The following is a 20,776-nucleotide window of genomic DNA, read 5'->3' as shown; positions in this document are numbered from 1 at the left end:
ATGACTCTCAGCTCCGACCAATCTCTAGATTGGAAATTCTCTTAGGTTTTCGGTGAACGAGCTCCCGGTGATACTTCAAGAAGGTTAGGGTTTCTCACCAACTCCAATAGTTACTTTGATTCTGAAATCACACTAATTATTATTACCTTGTTTAGCATAGTTCTAAATTGAAGCAATGGAGAAATGAGAATAAAAAATCAGAATGAACTATCCAATTATAAGCTTTTGATCGATTGTGGTGATTGTGTAGTTGATGTGATATCTGCTATTGGATTCGACAAGAGTGGTGATCACCTGACCATCGGAGATCGAGGTGGCCGCTGTGTCATTTTCGAGAGGAAGGATGGCAAACATGTGAGGATTAATTTAGCTAGATAGTTGTTTCAAACTGGTTGAGAAGATTTCTTGATGCAACATTGTTTGCCTTTTGGATTCATTACGGTTATCTTCCTTGTTCCGCTGGTGGTTGTACTTTTGGCATGAAAATTCGGCTTATGATCTTTAATTATTAATTGGCTTCTTAGAATTTGGATGAGCACCGCTCTCAAAGTGAACTGGAGCAGTTGGACGCTTCATCCACTCAGCGTCCGGAATTCCAGTTTAGAACCGAGTTCCAAAGTCATGAGCCGGAGGTATGCTGGATTTGGAGTCTTGTTTTTGTTAGCGCGTTATGTGGGACGAGTGTTAGTGACTGTTGTGATTGTACCAGGGTGTATGTTTGGTTCTGTTAGTGCAATGTGATGATCAGTTTGCCGTGTTCTTATGTTATATGCAGTTTGACTACTTGAAGAGTGTTGAAATTGAAGAGAAGATCAAAAAATTAAAGTGGTGTGCAACATCCAACGGATCTCAATTTATTCTTTCAACAAATGATAAGATAAAATTGTGGAAGGTATGGAATTTTCAATGATACAGAAAGAATAAGATACAACAATTGTGTGGAAGACTATTATCTTCTTTTTAAACTATGTTGACTATATACACTTACACATGCTTGCAAAATACTGATTTGTGTGCTTTTCTTGTTTTCGTGATCAGGTCAAGGAAGGTAAGGTGAAGAAAGTAAAACAAATGAACCCTGGTCCAGTTACGAGATCAGATAATATGCTTTTTCTCTGAAAAGAGTTTCATCACTAGAGAAGATAAACCGATTGTTGATAATGGCTATCGTCAAGAATGGGCGGAGAAGATGGCTAATAACGTGTCCCAATATCAAGACGTACATGCCAAGGTCAATACCTTTGTTTTTGTACTATCGTTGTGCATCAGCATCAGTTTTTTCACAGTATACATGGTCGTGATTGTATTTTGTTTTGCGACTAGGCTGCGGACTTTGAAGACACTGCTCAAACAAGATGCCGAAAGGTGTATGCTCATGCTCATGATTTTGATATTCATGTATTAATAGGTAAACTTTAATGGCATGTGTTTAGTCCCTAATAACTAGAAAAGACCACGAGACTTAGAATATGAGAGAACATTTTGTTTTTTTCATTATGCAGATACATTTTCCTTCAGTGTTCTACTATGGTATCCTTGAATGGAGAAGAAACTTTTTTGTTGTTAAGTAGTTAGTCATACACTTGCAATTTTATATGCATCTCAGAAATAATCTAGTTTCAACTTTTATACAGTGATGGTGAAACTTTTCTTTCAGCAGATGACCTTAGATTAAACTTGTGGAACCTTGATATCAGTGATCAATGTTTCAGTATCATAGACATGAAGCCGCCGAACATGGACGACCTTACTGGTCCTTCATTCCCTCATGTAATCTTTACATCTGAGCTCCTATTATCAAACTACTGCATGCTAATTAAGAATGAAAATCATGCCTTTACATATACTTGAACTGCGAGCAAATTTCGGAATTCTGTGGATCATGCCTAAGTTTAGCAGTGGAATCTTCAACCATTGTTCTTTAGGATGCAGAAGTAATAACCAACACAGGGTGCCCAGGTCTAACAAACCGGGTGACTCAATTTTTAAACCAATGCTTTTGTGCGTCATTGTTTGTCTATCAGATTGATGAACTATTGCGGCCTTTGAAGTCCACTTTGAAGGCCACATATTCATATAGCGTGGAATCTTTTTGCTGATTGATTACATATACATATAGTTTGGAATCTTTGTGCTGATTCATGACATGTCAATTCAGAGGTCATAACAGAGGCTGAATTCCATCGCATTCATTGTAATCTGCTTGCATACAGCAGCTCGAGGATTTATTCGTTTAGTTGATATGAGGCAGTCAGCTTCATGCGATAACAGTGCAAGAATGTGAGTTTAAATCAGTTCTGTTCATTTTTGTGGACTGATTATCTACTATTGATCTGTCACGCAAGTCATTCTGATACTTGTTACTTGGAGTACAGACTACAAGATGGCCATCCGCATGTGTTGAAATCATTCTTCACAGAAATTATAGCATCCATCTCTGATATCAAGTTCTCAAAAGATGGCACATCTTAAGTCGTGACTACATGAATCTAAAGGTACTTTTTTCCTAAATAAGTTTTTATCTTGGGATATGAAAACAGAAACTCCAAGGTAATTTGGATGAGATGTCTCTTAATTCATGTCCCAACAGATTTTATGGTCAAAATTTTAAAATCTGTCTTCTCTTTGGATTTAGAAAGACAGGTTAAAAGTACTTAGATGGATGTAAACACTTGGAACTTAAAGAAATAAGAACAAGAACACAAGAAAGTGTTAACTACAGTGGAAACCCTCAAGGTAGAAACCACTGGGAGACTTTATTGTAGTCCACACAATTCAATCCACTATGATATCGAAATTGTTACAAGAACAAGTAGAGATTAAACTGAACCTCTTCACTAAGCAAACGCTACTTACTTGAACTATTCTAAACAACTTGAATACAGTAATGAATCAATCGAAATCGTCAAATGCTTGATCCAAATACAGTTGAAACAGCAGAGATCAAATCTCTCTATAAAAAGACTTCCCAGAGAAACTAGACCAGCACACAAGTGCTGCCAATATGAACTCCGAGAACTAGGTTTTTTCTCAATCTGTTGAACAGAAAACAACAGCACAAAATCAGTCACTAATACTGAAAAACCACACACACAACCAAGAAAGGGCTGAGTATATATAAGAGAAAGTCTCCCCCTTTCTCTTTGCTCCTTACCAATCAAAACCAGGATAAGTATAGAAACAAATTGATCAAATCCATTTAAAACAAATTAGTTTAGATTGATAAGGATAAATAAAAACACACGATACAGTTGCCATATCAGCAGTCATTCGATAGTTTCCTAAACCAACTAGGAAACCATATCTTATTTTTAAGTAACCTTTGCTCTGAGTTTCTGATGAAATGATTCAGGTGTCATTATGAGCATGACTTGACTTGCATGCCTGTGTCTCTCCAGCTGACAAATCTATTTTTCTTCCTACAGTTATCTGAGTTGTATACTAATGATCGCATATTTGATGAATTTGGGTGTTGCATCAGTGGAGATGGACTTCATTATGCAACTGGGTCTTATAGGTATGAAATGGTCATGGAACTGTTACCGGTTGTACTTTGATTTTGCTTGTATCGGCCAACACACTAAACCTTTTTGACAATTTAAATACAGCAACCTGGTACGCATTTTCTCCCATGGTAGACAGGGATCAAATTCTCCCTATAAACTAGGCCATAACCTCAAAGTCCTGTAGTTACTTTTTAAGGGGAGGCACCGTTATTAGCAAACAACATGGCCGGTACATGACTCCAAATGTAATCTCATGTTCATATTTTGTGGGAAGAGGTAAAAGAAAGAAGAGCTTCCCTAGCTTCCTTCTATTTCATTGCTTGAGACTTGTCTGATTTATCTAAAACTGAATGTAATATCGGATGTGGTAAGTTTTACCAATGTAATATCGAACATTCACTGGGGGGAACCTTTGTTTTTAATCGCGACCACGTCATTTCCTCAAATAATTTGTGCTCGCAAAAGCTAAAACGAGCTAAGAACAATCAATTTAAACTTCATCAATGCCAACGCGAGAGATTCTACTCATTTTTACACGCCTGCGATCCCACATGTGGTTCGAATTTAAACTATCATCCATTCATTCCATTTTTCGCTTCGCTAAATTCACTATTCCTCGATTTCTCTCTGCGCCTCGCCACTACTCATCTGCCTCGATCATCTTCACATTCTTAGACTAGAACCACAACTTTGATAAGAACTACTTGATTAGGGATTAGCATGAAATTTACTGCTATACTCGTGACGCGGCTTCCATCACACACACCATTGGAAAAGAGGCACATGCATAGTACAGTGTCTAAGACGAAAATTCTTTCCAATTCGACAAAGTTAATTGCCCTTCCAGCAAATTTAAAAATGTATATATATAATAATAACAACAGAATTTAAAATAAAATTGTATCCTTGTGTAACCGACTTGTGAACTCCCGCAGGCGGTCTTTCAGAACAGAAGCTAAAGACTGAGGCTTGAATGCAAATTTCTCATTAGCAACTGGCTGTAAGATTGTTCTGGGTTCCCCTTTCAAAAAAGATTGTTGTGGGTTTTGGGTTAAATTGCAGAAAATTGAGATAACCCATTATGGCAGTGTCTACGCATCTTCACTCTCTTACCAGTCTGGCTTCGTTGGCTCACCGCACTAAGCTCAAGTTCAACTGCTCCTACTGCAATGCTCTGTTTCCCAGTACAAAACAAACGAGCCCGTCCACGCTTTGCAGTGCTAGCCTCTCTGGACAGTCCACTGTTTCCAAGGGATCAAACCCGCCGTTTTCTTCCTTCAGTGAGGTGCCAATTTGATTTCTTTTTTTGTTTTCTGGTGAATTGAAACAGAATTGTGAGAGATTTTTTGTTGTTGTTTTTGTTTTCGCAGTTGATTGATAAGGTGGATTTATCGGAGTCGGAAGCCGAAGCCTCATTGGAGTTTTTGCTGAGTGAGGCTAATGAGGCTCTGATTAGCGCCTTTCTTGTGTTGTTGAGAGCCAAGGGAGAGACCTATGAAGAGGTAACTAAAATTCTAAAGAGAAGAACTTTAAACATAAATAGCATCGTGAGTTTGATTCTATGGTTGCAATCTCACGTGGTCAGCATTGTATATTACTCTTGTTTGTGAGTTCTTAAAGCAATCAGGATGGCTATTTTTCCTCTTCTTTATGTGAATTTGGTTAACTTTTTTATTTGTAATCGGAAGGCAACTCTATATTAATTCGAAAAGAAGATATGATATAAGGGATTACATGCTACATGTTCAGGAAAAAAGGTGATCAGAGCTGATGATATATTAAGCATCATCTTAATATATAAATGATTCTTTCCTGTACCAGTTCGTATTCTTCTGGTCTGTTTGAGTGGTGATGGACATCATGAGCTTATTGTCATGTGTAACGACCCCAAAATTTCGAGCTTAAAAACTCAAAATTTCAAAGTCGTTAAACACCAAACAATTTCAACGAATCGAAATCATTTAAAATGCCACAGCGGATCATCTCTGAGTTCAAAATACAACTCAGTTAAACCGATTATTACAACCCAAATTATAATTCAATATTATAACAAATGGAATTATGTAATCCTCACAACAAACTCATAAGATAGTCACACAAAATCCTCACACAAGCTGGAGATAAATAACTTCAAGTCCTCTGAGCGGTCCGTCAATTCCCGCTAATCCACACCTGCGGAGTTATCCACTACACCATCGAATTGGTGCACCGGGATTGTAAATACAAACCCGGTAAGCTTTACAGCTCGTATGAGTAAATGAAAATATAACTCGCATATTAATATATATACGAAAATCCACAAATCAAACAAATATAAATGCACTCATGAGTTAATGGACGGCCCATCTGGTTGTCCCAAAGAAATATGAAAAGAAGCGCTCATGAGAAATTAAGTAACCATTCTGGTTACCCAAATGCATTTATAATACGGGTACCAAGAACGCTGGTACACATCTGTTACCCCTCTCGTAATACATCGCTGATATTGGATAGCCACCCGCTACCCAACATCCAAACAATCTGAGTACCCATGAGCAGATAACCACCCGTTACCTCACATGCAGTACTAAGGCAGACAGACTAGAGCTCTAACTGTATCGTAACTTTCGCCCGGCCAAAGGCTAGGTTCCGACTTGCCAAACACGTACAATAATCTCACATCATATTGTACCAATCACGTGCAAAGACAAATCAACATTTTAACAATCTCAATGTTAAAAATCACGTACAATAATCTCACATCATATTGTACCAAAAATCATGTCCGAAGACAAATCAACATTTTAACAATCTCAATGTTAAAATCACGTACAATAATCTCACATCATATTGTACCAAAAATCATGTCCGAAGACAAATCAACATTTTAACAAACTCAATGTTAAAATCACGTACAATAATCTCACATCATATTGTACAAATCAAAATCACATGCTCGATATTTAAATCTCGTCATCGAAATGACATAAATCACGATAAAATCATAACAGTATATTATATAGCAAACTATATATATATGTACATATTTACCATTTATACAATATATATATAATCCATTATATCGTATACATGTCATATTTCATAAACACGTCCGAAGACAAAACTCGTCCGAAGACAAAACATTTTAACAAACTCATGTTAAAACCACGTACAATAATCATACCTCATATTGTACAAAAATCACATCACATGCTCAACATTTAATTCTCGTCATTCAAAATGACCAATTCCAATGAATTCATAACAGTATATAATATAGCAAACTATATATATATGTACTTATTACCATTTATACGATATATACGTAATCCACTATATTGTATACGTGTCGTAATTCAATATTAAAAACTCTTGTAAAAATCTTGGAATCACCGCAAGGGTAGATTCGTAAATAAGTGAGATTTTACTCACCTTCTTTCCTGCGTGCAACTTCCACGACCCTGAAAGTAATTTCCTCACTCGTTTCGTCAGTCACCTAATAGCACGATAAATGCTTAGAAAATGATACTTAAAATATCAGGTGACGAGTTCAGCACAGCTAAATGTTGTTCATAAAACATTGTTCACGGAACACTGTTCATGTTTACTAATCACTGTTTTTACTAAACCACTGTTCACAGTTACTGTTTTACCAAAACACTGTTCACAGTTACTGTTTTACCAAAACACTGTTCACAGTTACTGTTTTACCATGGTACTGTTTTACAGTTACTGTTACAGATCACTATTCACAGTTACTGTTACATATCACTATTCATGCGGAGTTACTATTCACAGTCACTATTCATTCGGCGTTACTGTTCACCGACCGCCACCAATCATCACCAAATTTCACCACCACAACCTAAACAACATTTCCAACAACTTCCTAATTGACACCAAGGTCTAAATCCGAGTCTAAACAGTCCAAACAACGAAGAACATGAAATCAGCACTATTCACAAACCCTAGAAATTGAAATTTTGATTCGGGTACTTACACTTCGATTTGGCTCGATTCCTTTTGTGGGAATGTTACTGGGACTGAGACAAGCAAAACCCCCCAAGAATCTTGAGCCATGGTGGCCGGAGGAGGCGGCGCCGCCACAGCAGTAACTTCCGGCGGTTGCTACACCGTGTGTGGTTGTCGCCGGAGTGCAAGGCGTAGCCCAAAAGATGGAGCTCGTCGAGCCCGTCAGTTTGATAGGTGGCACGACACGAGGCGACGTCGGATGGTGGAGAAATCGGCCGGAGAAGGTTTTTGGGTCGGGTGAACAGTACCCGAGCTCGGATGAACAGTACCCCGATCTGATTTTTAGAAAAAATCTGATTTTCTGATTTTTAATCTCCTCTCCTTCCTTTTATACTATTTCCAAAATCGGAAACGAACTTCCGACGTTAATAACTTTTGCATCCGACGTCCGATTCGAACGCATGATGTGTCCACGAATTCGTATCGATGAGCTCTATGACTTTTGTGAAGGAAGTTTTTGCAACCGAGCGACGGAATAAAAGTCGATCTATACGTTGCGGTAACGTTACGTTTTCTAATTAAACGATCCGAGAACGTTTCCGTTTTTGTTTTGAAATGTCGCAAACCTCCAATTGTCGTCTTGAATTAATTTCAAAAGTTTAACACTTTGAAAATACTCGACATTTAGTTTCTAAAAATTCGGGTTATTACATTCTACCCCCCTTAAAAGGAATTTCGTCCCGAAATTCAAGTTCACTCAATAAACAACTGTGAGTATCTCGTCTTCATATCCTACCCTGGCTTCCATGATGCATCACCTTCATCATGATGGCTCTACAATATCTTGACTAGCTCCACTTCCTTCCTCCAAAGCTTCTTTGTGGATCTATTCAAAATACAAACCGGCTCAAAACAAAAGTGGTATTTTCCTTCACCTCAATGGTGTTATGATCGATCACATATGCGACACATCAGGATCATACTTCCTCAACATGGAAATGTAGAAGACGTTGTGAACGTCCGACATGCTAGTAGGCAAGGCTAGTTTTCCCACCTTCTCGAGAATCTCAAAGGCCCAACATACCTCCGCCAACTTTTCTTTCTTGTCAAATCTCACTGCACCCAACTTTGGCCCAACAGAAAGGTGATCGACATGGTCTACCTTAAGTGCCTCATAGGGTACCATGCCGATGCTGGAATGGTAACTGTCGTTGTAGGCGAACTCAATCAATCTCAAATGATTTCACATCTACCTTAAAATCCAGCATACAATCTCTCAACCTATCTTCCGTTACCTCAAACTTCCTCCATCAGACAATCTGTCACATGTCCTAACAATAATAGTCGCATGTGAGCTACTCAAAATATAATCATCCTCCCGAAACATAATGATGTTTTCAGCATGGAGGCGTCAACGCCCTCTTTTGTCTAGTTCACCACTCTCTTGCGATTTGACAGACTATCCTCACGTCATGAGTTAGCTCCTACCACTAAGCATGGTCAAAACTCTCAACATCTAACATGAGTCAAATCAATGATTAACACATGCCTACTACTTTCATCACACATAGTGGTTTTCAAATAAACGTGCTTTATCACGACAATACCTTCATGACTTCACCACAATGCATCGCTAGAATAACGAACCTACCATTCCTTCCAATCAACAAAATAATCTCCTTTCATGATCATCTTATTATAACCATAAAAAGTTGTCGTGCATGATACCCACTCAAGTACCATATTTGTATCGGCAACACGATAAAGAAATCTTAACTCATTGAGTTCACAACCACCACAGAACACCACCTTGGATTAAGAATTACTCTAAAAAAAATTCACCAGAGAATCGACTAATATACGCACAAGGCAGTAGAGAACCTCTACCGCCACCACAAGAGTGACGCATCACGCATCCCATCACACTCACCAAAACTTACCGTCGAAAATTAATTACAGCTTCCTGCTTCCATGAGTGGTATGCCACAATTTGGGGTTCAAACAAAGAATGTATTTATCTCCCAATGGTGAAACATGAAAAATTAGGTGAACTTTACAGCGCAAAATCCAACACGACCACAACCGAGATATACTTTACCCCTGGTTCATACATGCCTCAATTGCATGACATACGGTCCCACACAAATGCCCCAGTGCATCATCTAAGATATTGGTTCCTCCCACCGTTGTAGTACTAATAAGTTTAGTAATTACTTCAACAGAACCCGATATTAGGTCCACCATCTCCTCAAAACTAACCCAAAATGATCGCTATACCACCACTCTAAACAGTTGTTTCTTTACTTTCATTAAGAACCCTCATGGCCAACGCATTCGGCCAAAATAACTTCTCTGCAAGCAGTAATATAATTGATTACTCTTTATCGTAAAATTTATCCCTTGTTGAACACTTCAATCAACTTCGCCTTATCCAACAATAAACAATCTGATGCATAGAGGGAAAAAAACTCTAAGTCTCCAACACTAACACCACTTGCACTTGAAAAGAAGATTTAGTCCTCAACCATTTCTTTACCAGTTAGAAGGTACTTGTCACGACCAATTCGTTAAAACACCACTAAGCTAAGGTCATCTCATACCTTACCTTCAATAGAGTTACTTCACCGCTATTGCGTCTCATTTGGACCAGTGGCATTGTGAAGTTCCAATCCCCAACACCAAAATAAATAAATCCTGAAAGACCAGCGTTCTCATTTAAATGCTCATCTAGCAAATTATTAATTCATATCGCCACATTGAGATTTCTCCATCACCTTATATTTCTTGCTCATCCAAGAACAATGCGTAACATCAATTGTCTATAGCCGAACCAAAACAAGTTTGGAAAGTCACGTCGACAAAATGTGAATCTCAATTCAATAATTGTATTACCACTTTATGGACGTATCATACGCCCTACCACTCTGTTACCAATAGCGTTAGAGATGCTAGTCACGAAAATTTTCGTTAACCACCTCCAACCTATGGTATACACATCTCTTACCTGAACATAATATCTCAACCTTGTTAGGCTTCAACTTAGATTAGTTGCATAACTAAAATCTAGTCCTTAACATTTAAACACTGAACATCCCTCAATATAGGGTCAACGCTCTCTATCAAGACTCCTTGATAGTTCTCTGCCCTGATAGGAAACTATATACTCAAACCTGTTAGCATTCCAGTATTTGGATCGCATGTCAAACTCAGAGAGTATTGTAGCCTCTCTAAGCTGATCGCACTAGTCATTAAGTCTTTGAATTCATTTGTCCCATCCATACGGCGTCCTCGTTATAGGTGCTATAACACCGTATCTCCGGAAACGTCTCACTTTACTCATACATCACAACGATGTCTGTAATAGCTACTTCAGGTCCACATACTCAACATATGCTATGACTCAAGCTCTCATGGCATTATCCGACTCGAGTCAGAGGTACGAAACTCTGTTTTCCTGGGTCTACGAAAGAACCCACCATGTCAAAACAATCAATCATCGCGTACTGTTGCCTCAACCAATCGTTTCCTCAGATCACATCATAGTGTGGTCCGGAATCACTATCAAATAAGCAGAGAACTCTCTACTTCCAATCACAATAGGATAAGCCTTTCATTGTCTCCAATTTCGAGGAACACTCCAAAAGTGAAGTGACACATAAAGAGTTTCCCATAGGCGTAGGAATCAATCCTAACCCCTCCACTGCCAACTATCAATAAATGAATGTGGCTATCATCGTCTTCTCTAACTCAGAGTACTCAATCATTACCAAGTAAGTCCCAATACTCTCGATCCAATGGTCCACTACCATATGATCCAAGCGTCATAAAATGACAGCACTAACAGCTCACTCATGTCCTTGGTCAACCTCAACACACGACTATCGTCCCTAACGATAGCAACAAGATCAACTTGTCTTTCCAGTGGAGCAGCCTCCTCATAAAGGTTCTCCATATTGCGGACTCGGCCTGCAGCCCTAACTCGGCCTCGACCTCTCGTCCGTCCTCGACCCTGTCCACGACCATTTTCCAAATTCATCACCATTCAACAATTAACATTTAGCCATACATGTGAAGTCTCGAATTCGACAAGATAGATCCAACCAAAATCAATCATGAAATTTTCAGAAGGTGAATCATCGGAGTATCGTCACAATACTCTCTACAGGACCAAACCATAAGGTAGGGCTCCTAACACTCTCGCGTACCCGACAACATATCAATACCGAGGAACATGTGATGGGAGCCCGCCTGCAGTCGGATCATCGCTCCCGGATGGTATTGATAATCGCCAAATACGCACTTAGGCTCTGATACCAACTGTAACGACCCCAAAATTTCGAGCTTAAAAACTCAAAATTTCAAAGTCGTTAAACACCAAACAATTTCAACGAATCGAAATCATTTAAAATGCCACAGCGGATCATCTCTGAGTTCAAAATACAACTCAGTTAAACCGATTATTACAACCCAAATTATAATTCAATATTATAACAAATGGAATTGTGTAATGCTCACAACAAACTCATAAGATAGTCACACAAAATCCTCACACAAGCTGGAGATAAATAACTTCAAGTCCTCTGAGCGGTCCGTCAATTCCCGCTAATCCACACCTGCGGAGTTATCCACTACACCATCGAATTGGTGCACCGGGATTGTAAATACAAACCCGGTAAGCTTTACAGCTCGTATGAGTAAATGAAAATATAACTCGCATATTAATATATATACGAAAATCCACAAATCAAACAAATATAAATGCACTCATGAGTTAATGGACGGCCCATCTGGTTGTCCCAAAGAAATATGAAAAGAAGCGCTCATGAGAAATTAAGTAACCATTCTGGTTACCCAAATGCATTTATAATACGGGTACCAAGAACGCTGGTACACATCTGTTACCCCTCTCGTAATACACCGCTGATATTGGATAGCCACCCGCTACCCAACATCCAAACAATCTGAGTACCCATGAGCAGATAACCACCCGTTACCTCACATGCAGTACTAAGGCAGACAGACTAGAGCTCTAACTGTATCGTAACTTTCGCCCGGCCAAAGGCTAGGTTCCGACTTGCCAAACACGTACAATAATCTCACATCATATTGTACCAATCACGTGCGAAGGCAAATCAACATTTTAACAATCTCAATGTTAAAAATCACGTACAATAATCTCACATCATATTGTACCAAAAATCATGTCCGAAGACAAATCAACATTTTAACAATCTCAATGTTAAAATCACGTACAATAATCTCACATCATATTGTACCAAAAATCATGTCCGAAGACAAATCAACATTTTAACAAACTCAATGTTAAAATCACGTACAATAATCTCACATCATATTGTACAAATCAAAATCACATGCTCGATATTTAAATCTCGTCATCGAAATGACATAAATCACGATAAAATCATAACAGTATATTATATAGCAAACTATATATATATGTACATATTTACCATTTATACAATATATATATAATCCATTATATCGTATACATGTCATATTTCATAAACACGTCCGAAGACAAAACTCGTCCGAAGACAAAACATTTTAACAAACTCATGTTAAAACCACGTACAATAATCATACCTCATATTGTACAAAAATCACATCACATGCTCAACATTTAATTCTCGTCATTCGAAATGACCAATTCCAATGAATTCATAACAGTATATAATATAGCAAACTATATATATATATGTACTTATTACCATTTATACGATATATACGTAATCCACTATATTGTATACGTGTCGTAATTCAATATTAAAAACTCTTGTAAAAATCTTGGAATCACCGCAAGGGTAGATTCGTAAATAAGTGAGATTTTACTCACCTTCTTTCCTGCGTGCAACTTCCACGACCCTGAAAGTAATTTCCTCACTCGTTTCGTCAGTCACCTAATAGCACGATAAATGCTTAGAAAATGATACTTAAAATATCAGGTGACGAGTTCAGCACAGCTAAATGTTGTTCATAAAACATTGTTCACGGAACACTGTTCATGTTTACTAATCACTGTTTTTACTAAACCACTGTTCACAGTTACTGTTTTACCAAAACACTGTTCACAGTTACTGTTTTACCAAAACACTGTTCACAGTTACTGTTTTACCATGGTACTGTTTTACAGTTACTGTTACAGATCACTATTCACAGTTACTGTTACATATCACTATTCATGCGGAGTTACTATTCACGGTCACTATTCATTCGGCGTTACTGTTCACCGACCGCCACCAATCATCACCAAATTTCACCACCACAACCTAAACAACATTTCCAACAACTTCCTAATTGACACCAAGGTCTAAATCCGAGTCTAAACAGTCCAAACAACGAAGAACATGAAATCGGCACTATTCACAAACCCTAGAAATTGAAATTTTGATTCGGGTACTTACACTTCGATTTGGCTCGATTCCTTTTGTGGGAATGTTACTGGGACTGAGACAAGCAAAACCCCCCAAGAATCTTGAGCCATGGTGGCCGGAGGAGGCGGCGCCGCCACAGCAGTAACTTCCGGCGGTTGCTACACCGTGTGTGGTTGTCGCCGGAGTGCAAGGCGTAGCCCAAAAGATGGAGCTCGTCGAGCCCGTCAGTTTGATAGGTGGCACGACACGAGGCGACGTCGGATGGTGGAGAAATCGGCCGGAGAAGGTTTTTGGGTCGGGTGAACAGTACCCGAGCTCGGATGAACAGTACCCCGATCTGATTTTTAGAAAAAATCTGATTTTCTGATTTTTAATCTCCTCTCCTTCCTTTTATACTATTTCCAAAATCGGAAACGAACTTCCGACGTTAATAACTTTTGCATCCGACGTCCGATTCGAACGCATGACATGTCCACGAATTCGTATCGATGAGCTCTATGACTTTTGTGAAGGAAGTTTTTGCAACCGAGCGACGGAATAAAAGTCGATCTATACGTTGCGGTAACGTTACGTTTTCTAATTAAACGATCCGAGAACGTTTCCGTTTTTGTTTTGAAATGTCGCAAACCTCCAATTGTCGTCTTGAATTAATTTCAAAAGTTTAACACTTTGAAAATACTCGACATTTAGTTTCTAAAAATTCGGGTTATTACATCATGTGTTACTAATTTCATGTTCTATTGTTGTGTGTATGTGGGGGTGGCCGAGTTAAAGGGTGGGTTCTAGTTTTCTGTTGGTTTTCCTCTTGTTTCAGTAGTTCATGTTCTGATTTGTCTTTGTGTTGTTCCTTGCGGCTGGTACTCTATATTTCTTGTATAAAATGGTCCTCACTATTGGTTTTGTCAATAATTTGTATGTCACTTTTTATATTTAAACAGATTGTGGGATTGGCGAAGGCAATGATGAAGCACAGTTTGAAGATTGAGGGCTTGGATGATGCAGTTGACATAGTTGGGACTGGGGGTGACGGAGCAAACACAGTAAACATTTCCACTGGGGCTTCTATACTTGCTGCAGCTTGTGGTGCAAGAGTTGCAAAGGTCACATTCTTAATTCCTTGACACTTGCTTTAATGCTTTCTTTTGATGATGCTCTTTACTTGAACTATGAATAATGGTTAGCAAATTGTTTGTATTTCAGCAAGGTAATCGCTCAAGTTCCTCTGCATATGGGAGTGCAGATGTATTGGAAGCTTTGGGGCTATACCTTGAGTTGCAACCTCAGGTTGGTTATTTTAACAATTTGTCTTAGAAAGATGGTCTGATGGTATTGAAGAGTCTAGTTAGGTTGCATCTTCTTCTCTTGTCAGATGGGAAAGTTGAATGCCTTGATTAAGGCCTACACAAACCCTATTGGTCACTTTAGTTTCTTAGATGCAAGAAATTTACAATGACGTGAATAGAATTATAGTATAATTCTCAAATTCCACCAAGAAATATAAAATTTCAAATGTGCAAGTTTGGTGATAATCTGGCATGCTAACAAGAGTTGTTTGTTTGATATTTTTATACCGAAAGAGTTCAAGTGCTAACAGCTTTCACAATAAATTCATGCGAAATAGGGTGTCAAGAGATGTGTTGATGAAGTAGGCATTGGTTTTATGATGGCACCAAAGTATCATCCAGCAATGCGTGTCATTCGTCCCGTGAGGAAAAAGCTAAAAGTAAAGACTGTTTTCAACATTTTTGGACCTATGTTGAATCCAGCTCAAGTTCCTTTTGCCGTTGTTGGTGTATATAAGGAAGAATTGGTAATGATTTCATAGAGTAGTGGACACAATGCATATATTTGAAAGTTTAGACTTTTACCATTAAAATTGACTATTCTCATATGCATGTGTTTCATTTCTCAATTGTATAGGTTTTGAAGATGGCTAAAGCATTACAAAGCTTTGGCATGAAAAGAGCATTGGTTGTTCACTCAGAAGGCTTGGACGAAATGAGTCCTCTTGGTAGACTCTTTATCTTTTATACTATATTATAATTATTTTGCATATTTTGAAATAACTATTTCCATATTGGTTTATCCTAAAATTTGTCTAATTGATTGAATACAGGACCTGGACTTATCCTAGATGTGACTCCTAACAAGATTGAGAAGTTCTCTTTTGATCCATGTGAGAATTGGCTCAAGTTGTCAACTGGAAAATTCTTATGCTTGTTATTTGTGCATTGACAATTGGGGTTAATTCTTATCTTTCGTTCATAATGAAATCAAATTTTTGATATGGCAGTGGACTTTGGAATTCCTCGATGCACCATAGATGATTTGCGAGGTGGAGGTCCAGAGTATAATGCTGCGGCATTAAAGCGTGTATTGTCCGGGGAGAAAGGTTCCATTGCAGATGCATTTGTAAGTTTTCTTTAGCAATATATCAACTTCATTACTTAGATTATATGTTTAACATATATATTCATTGTCAATTTTGGTCAGATCCTAAATGCAGCAGCAGCTCTTTTAGTCAGTGGTCGTGTAAACAATTTGGCTGAAGGAGTTTCTTTGGCTTGTGAGACTCAAATTTCAGGAAAAGCTATCGGGACGCTCGATCAATGGGTGTCTGTCTCAAAAGTATTGGACCTTGATGCCTGGTTAGCATCTTATAATTTGTAGTTGCATGTTCTAACGTTTTGTGTGGCTAGGAATTTGCTAATACATGAATACGTACGTACGTGCTTAGCATTATATGCTGTTTATGCATGTTCCAACGTTTTGTGTCTTAACACTTGAGCAGAACCGTTCTTTGAATTCAGAACTCGATCATTCTTGATTTCATAGAATAAATTCTTGTACCAGATGCGTTGTGACCTGAACAATATTGGCGTAGAATGCAGGTTGATAAAAAATGTACTTTGTACTAAAGTACTAATAACAACATATGCATTTTGTTTGTAGGATGAACATTATATAGTGATGCCATCCAAAAGCCAGCAGAGATTTTGAGCTTAAAATATGACACCACGCAGGAATCCTAACTTGAAGTATCAAAGCACAGCCAATGGCACAGAACGATCAAAGCTACCACGAAGAGCTCTAGCTCGACTCGATTTTCTCCTCATCTTCATCCCTCCCTTGAGCATCTCTTCCTCGAGTCCCACGGATTTCTTCCCAAACGCATGAACTGAAGAGTGTGAAAGAATCTGTGCCATGTTCTGATCTTTCATTGCCCCTCCTCCATGTGTCATGAGGATCCTTGTAATCCCAACATAGTGCAAAGACTCGGCAATCTGCAGCGCAGTCACACCCTTACTAGTCCTGGCTTCAGCGTCAGCTCCTTTCTTCAACAACATATCAATCACATCGGCATGCCCCGATTCTGCTGCGCAGTGCAACGCCGTGTATCCGTCCTCATCTTTAGCATCCACATCCACACCCTTCTCCAGCAGCGCTCGCACGGCGTCAACCTTCCCTTTAAAACAAGCCCTATGCAGAGCAGTCCAGCCATGTTGGTCTTTTCCGTTGATTGCTGCCCCTGTCTCCAGCAGCCTCAGAATTGTTCTCACCTCTCCTTTCCTTGCCGCTATACACAAACTATCTCCGAGACGAAGGGCGTCAAAGAGCTTAGCATGACCATTCTCTGCCGCCACATCGTAGGCCGTTCGACCGGCGAAATTTCTGATATCTTTATTGGCAGTACCCTTTTGAAGCAACAGCTTGACCATGTACTCATCTCCCAACCCTGCGGCTATGTGGAGCGGGGTGTCACCCTCCTTGCTATTACGAACTTCGGCTTTAGCACCACTTGCTAGCAAAAGCCTCGCACAGTCTCTTCTTCGCTCTTCCACTGCTATATGTAAAGCGGTGTTTCCATCTTTTGTTTGAGCATCAACGTTAGCGCCCTTGATTACAAGAAGCCTCAAAACTTCGACATGGCCAGCTCCAGCTGCCAGGTGGATAGGTCCCCAAGTGGAGGACTCTGATCTTTCCGTGCTTGCACGACGAGCCAACAGAAGCTCGACTATCAAAGCCTCACCCGAAGCAGCAGCCGCCTCAAGCGGACTCGACCCCGAACGGCTCTGAACCTCAACGTCCGGCTCGAACTCCAGAAGGAGCTGGACGATGTCAGGTCGGCCCTGAGCAATAGCCAAGTGAAGTAAAGATTGACCATCCGAATCCACAGAGTCAGCTGCTTTCCATGAAGGGTCGCTCTTTTCGAGCACTTCTCTGATATCATCCATCAAACCATCGGACACAAGGTGTGCCAATATAGGTGAACCAACGAACATAATCTTCACACCGCTGTCAATGAACACTTGCTTCTTCTTTGTTGTAAACCAGTCCATGGGGACCGCATCAAAGGTCGATGAAGAGTCTTTGATGGCTGCTCCGGGCACAACCACGCTGTGCAAAAGGAAGGAGTCATGGCAATAAGGGAATGAATCCGGGAGGCTCGATCCTGGTGGAAGGTGATAGACAACCTCAATGGTTAGTTTCTCGAGCGGAGATATGATCCCAGATTGAGGCTTTACAGTGTAGCGATTCTTGACCAAAGCTTGAAGCCTGAAGGCCACAGGCATGGTGTACATGACGTTGCGCAAAGTGAGTAGGCCGTAACATTTCTGACCTGGTTCGATACGGATTGCAACGAAATTGGATGGCTCCAAGCTAATGAGCCTGTCCATACTGTGTATTGCGCTTCAAATCTGAACTTCTGTGTTTTTGGTTTCAGAAATGGAGAAAGTGAAGGTGAAGGTTTGGTGAGGGTGTACGTAGTTATGAGGAGGGAAATGTGAAGGCCGGCTTTGCCGAGAGAATGCCAAGTGTGGGTGTCAAAAACAATGCTGACTTGTTCTATTCGGCGTCTCATACAAACTACAAAGAAACAGTTGTGTACTAATTTCAACTGTTTTGTTGATTAGAGGAAACACAAAAGTTAATATCAGAGCTGTTTCTGCAAGTCACTTTCATTCTTGTTACATTTTTATTGTTGTTGCTCCAATCAGACTCTAGCGAGCCTTAAGGTCATTGGCTCAAAGGGGAGGAGAAAGGAACAAGATGCTTTATCTCCTTGAAAATTCCTAGGAGTATAAACTAAATCTATGGAAGACGCACACATTATAATATTTAAAGGGTTTTTCCCATTCATCCTTCTTAATCAAAGAAACCCTTGTGTGAACATACATCATATATCATATAAAAGAATAATTAAGCAACAAATACAATCAAACTAGGCATTTAGGGCAACGACTTGATCTTTCTATGTTTACCAACCCATTTGAGTACGTATGAGATATACCAAGTACAAAGTACAAACATGTACAAAAAGAGCTTAGTTTAAATGGCTTCTACATGCGTCATTTGTATAAGTTGGGAAGACAACTAAGCCGCCCAACAACATATGGCTAAAACCTTGTTAGTCATTGCCATATGGCAGGGTTTGGTTTGTGATTGTTAAGCTAGTTTCAGTCACCCTGGCTAAACCTCTAATGTGATTCGCATCCTGGTCGAATCTCTGCATGCAGCCATGTCTTTGCCATCTTCCAATTTACAAAACATGACCTTTTCTTTGATTAAGATGTTGCATATCACTTTTTTTTTCCCTTAAACAATATAGCCCAACTAGAATATGCTAATTTTGTGTGACGATCGAGATATCAATAATTTACATTTTTTTTATATCGAAGAAAAAAAAAAACCAAATACAACAAGTCAACAACTAGAAGAGATCTGGAAGGATAGAAGAGATCTGGAAAAAAAGTACCCATCATATTGGAACTCATGTGCTCATCACTGCATCGATTTGATATTTAAAGATATTGGGAAGCAACCATCAGTTGCTAATGTTGTTAAAAGTGTTCAAAGCCTAACCTACCACATCTACAAACATAGTTGGTCACTAGCAGAAATGAGGAGCATAACTCACGGAGATTTTAGTCAACTAGGAAAAACTTGATTTGCAACACATCACATCGCCACCAATAGCATCTTGAAAAATAAAGCAAGTTTGATAACATTGTTTCCAATTATCATCGGTGTGTTTGTTGCTCGTAAACAATGTTCTCAAACTTGCTTTATTTTTCAAGATGCTCTCAATGACGATGTAATGTATTACAAATCGATTTGCTCTAGTTGAATCAAATCTCCATGAGTTATGCTCCTCATTTCTGCTATTACCCAACTATGTTTGTAGATGTAGTAGGTTACACTTTGAACACTTTTGAGAGCATTAGCAACTAATAGTTGCTTCCCGATATCTTCAAATATCAAATTGATGTAGTGAGCAACACATGAGATCCAATACAACGGGTACCACTTTTCCAAATCTATTCAGAACCGAATAGTTGCTTATGAATTTTCAGTGAAAATTTGAATTCAATTCAATTCCAATATCTTGGATAATCTAATATAGCAAATTATATATGTATAGAGGATTCTTTTTTCATATATGAAGCATCTATATGGATTTTAAAAACAGAGATGCACCTTTGGAATACACAATGTAATTTATAACGTATAGTTTGGTTGACCTAGTCCATCCATCACATACAAGAGTTCTACCAAATAGTTCCCATGTTGCTCCATGACTATAAACATACCATTTCATCATTCTGTACTCTTTGTCTAGGCAAAAGAGCCCTGAATATCATAGGGGGTTGGGAGCTTTAAGCCAGGACGCATGAAAATATTTAGTTATAAGAAACAAAATTACTAGAGCCTTTGTTAGGTTACTTGAACCTAAGATAAAGAAGTTGGTACAAATGATCATTGAATGCATATCTGGCAGTCATGCCGAATATAACAAGGGCTATAAGTTTTTTGTCATAGAACCAAATGATTTTATTTATGTCGATACTGCGAAAGGATCTAGAGATGCAGAATTATTTGAAAATAAGTTAATGAATTTGCCAACAAATACTAATATGGGAAAAG

General features: G+C 38.9%; 2 protein-coding genes, 1 long non-coding RNA gene and 1 pseudogene across 5 annotated transcripts; 2 read left to right on the top strand and 2 right to left on the bottom strand.

Annotated features, from left to right (window-relative positions):
- On the top strand, positions 1-3,690 carry LOC126804442 (serine/threonine protein phosphatase 2A 55 kDa regulatory subunit B beta isoform-like; annotated as a pseudogene).
- An 897-nt stretch (positions 3,691-4,587) lies between these two features.
- On the top strand, positions 4,588-16,519 carry LOC126804426 (anthranilate phosphoribosyltransferase, chloroplastic-like). The gene is made up of 9 exons (XM_050531967.1): positions 4,588-4,791; positions 4,877-5,008; positions 14,788-14,949; positions 15,050-15,133; positions 15,471-15,659; positions 15,770-15,860; positions 15,966-16,025; positions 16,143-16,261; positions 16,343-16,519. Exons 1-9 carry the CDS (start codon positions 4,588-4,590, stop codon positions 16,517-16,519), a joined length of 1,218 nt encoding a protein of 405 aa, XP_050387924.1.
- LOC126789084 (uncharacterized) lies at positions 5,495-14,163 on the bottom strand. 3 transcript variants are annotated; one of them, XR_007671480.1, is made up of 3 exons: positions 13,880-14,163; positions 13,312-13,375; positions 5,495-5,693 (listed from the first exon to the last, which is right to left on the bottom strand). It is a non-coding gene; the product is annotated as an uncharacterized LOC126789084 (long non-coding RNA). The 3 variants fall into 3 exon arrangements; XR_007671479.1 differs by lacking the exon at positions 13,312-13,375 and adding an exon at positions 6,918-6,981; XR_007671478.1 differs by lacking the exons at positions 13,312-13,375; positions 13,880-14,163 and adding exons at positions 6,918-6,981; positions 7,486-7,769.
- Positions 16,520-16,696: 177 nt separating the features above from the next.
- Positions 16,697-18,562, bottom strand: LOC126788519 (protein VAPYRIN-like). The gene has a single exon (XM_050514521.1). The coding sequence runs from the start codon at positions 18,526-18,528 to the stop codon at positions 16,891-16,893; it is 1,638 nt and encodes a 545-aa protein (XP_050370478.1). The 5' UTR covers positions 18,529-18,562; the 3' UTR covers positions 16,697-16,890.
- Between the last annotated feature and the right edge of the window lie 2,214 nt (positions 18,563-20,776).

This window comes from Argentina anserina, chromosome 1 (genome assembly GCF_933775445.1).
Source record: "Argentina anserina chromosome 1, drPotAnse1.1, whole genome shotgun sequence".
NCBI lineage: Eukaryota > Viridiplantae > Streptophyta > Magnoliopsida > Rosales > Rosaceae > Argentina > Argentina anserina.
The sequence above is the reverse complement of the archived record's forward strand: the minus strand, read 5'-3'. Positions and strand labels throughout refer to the sequence as shown.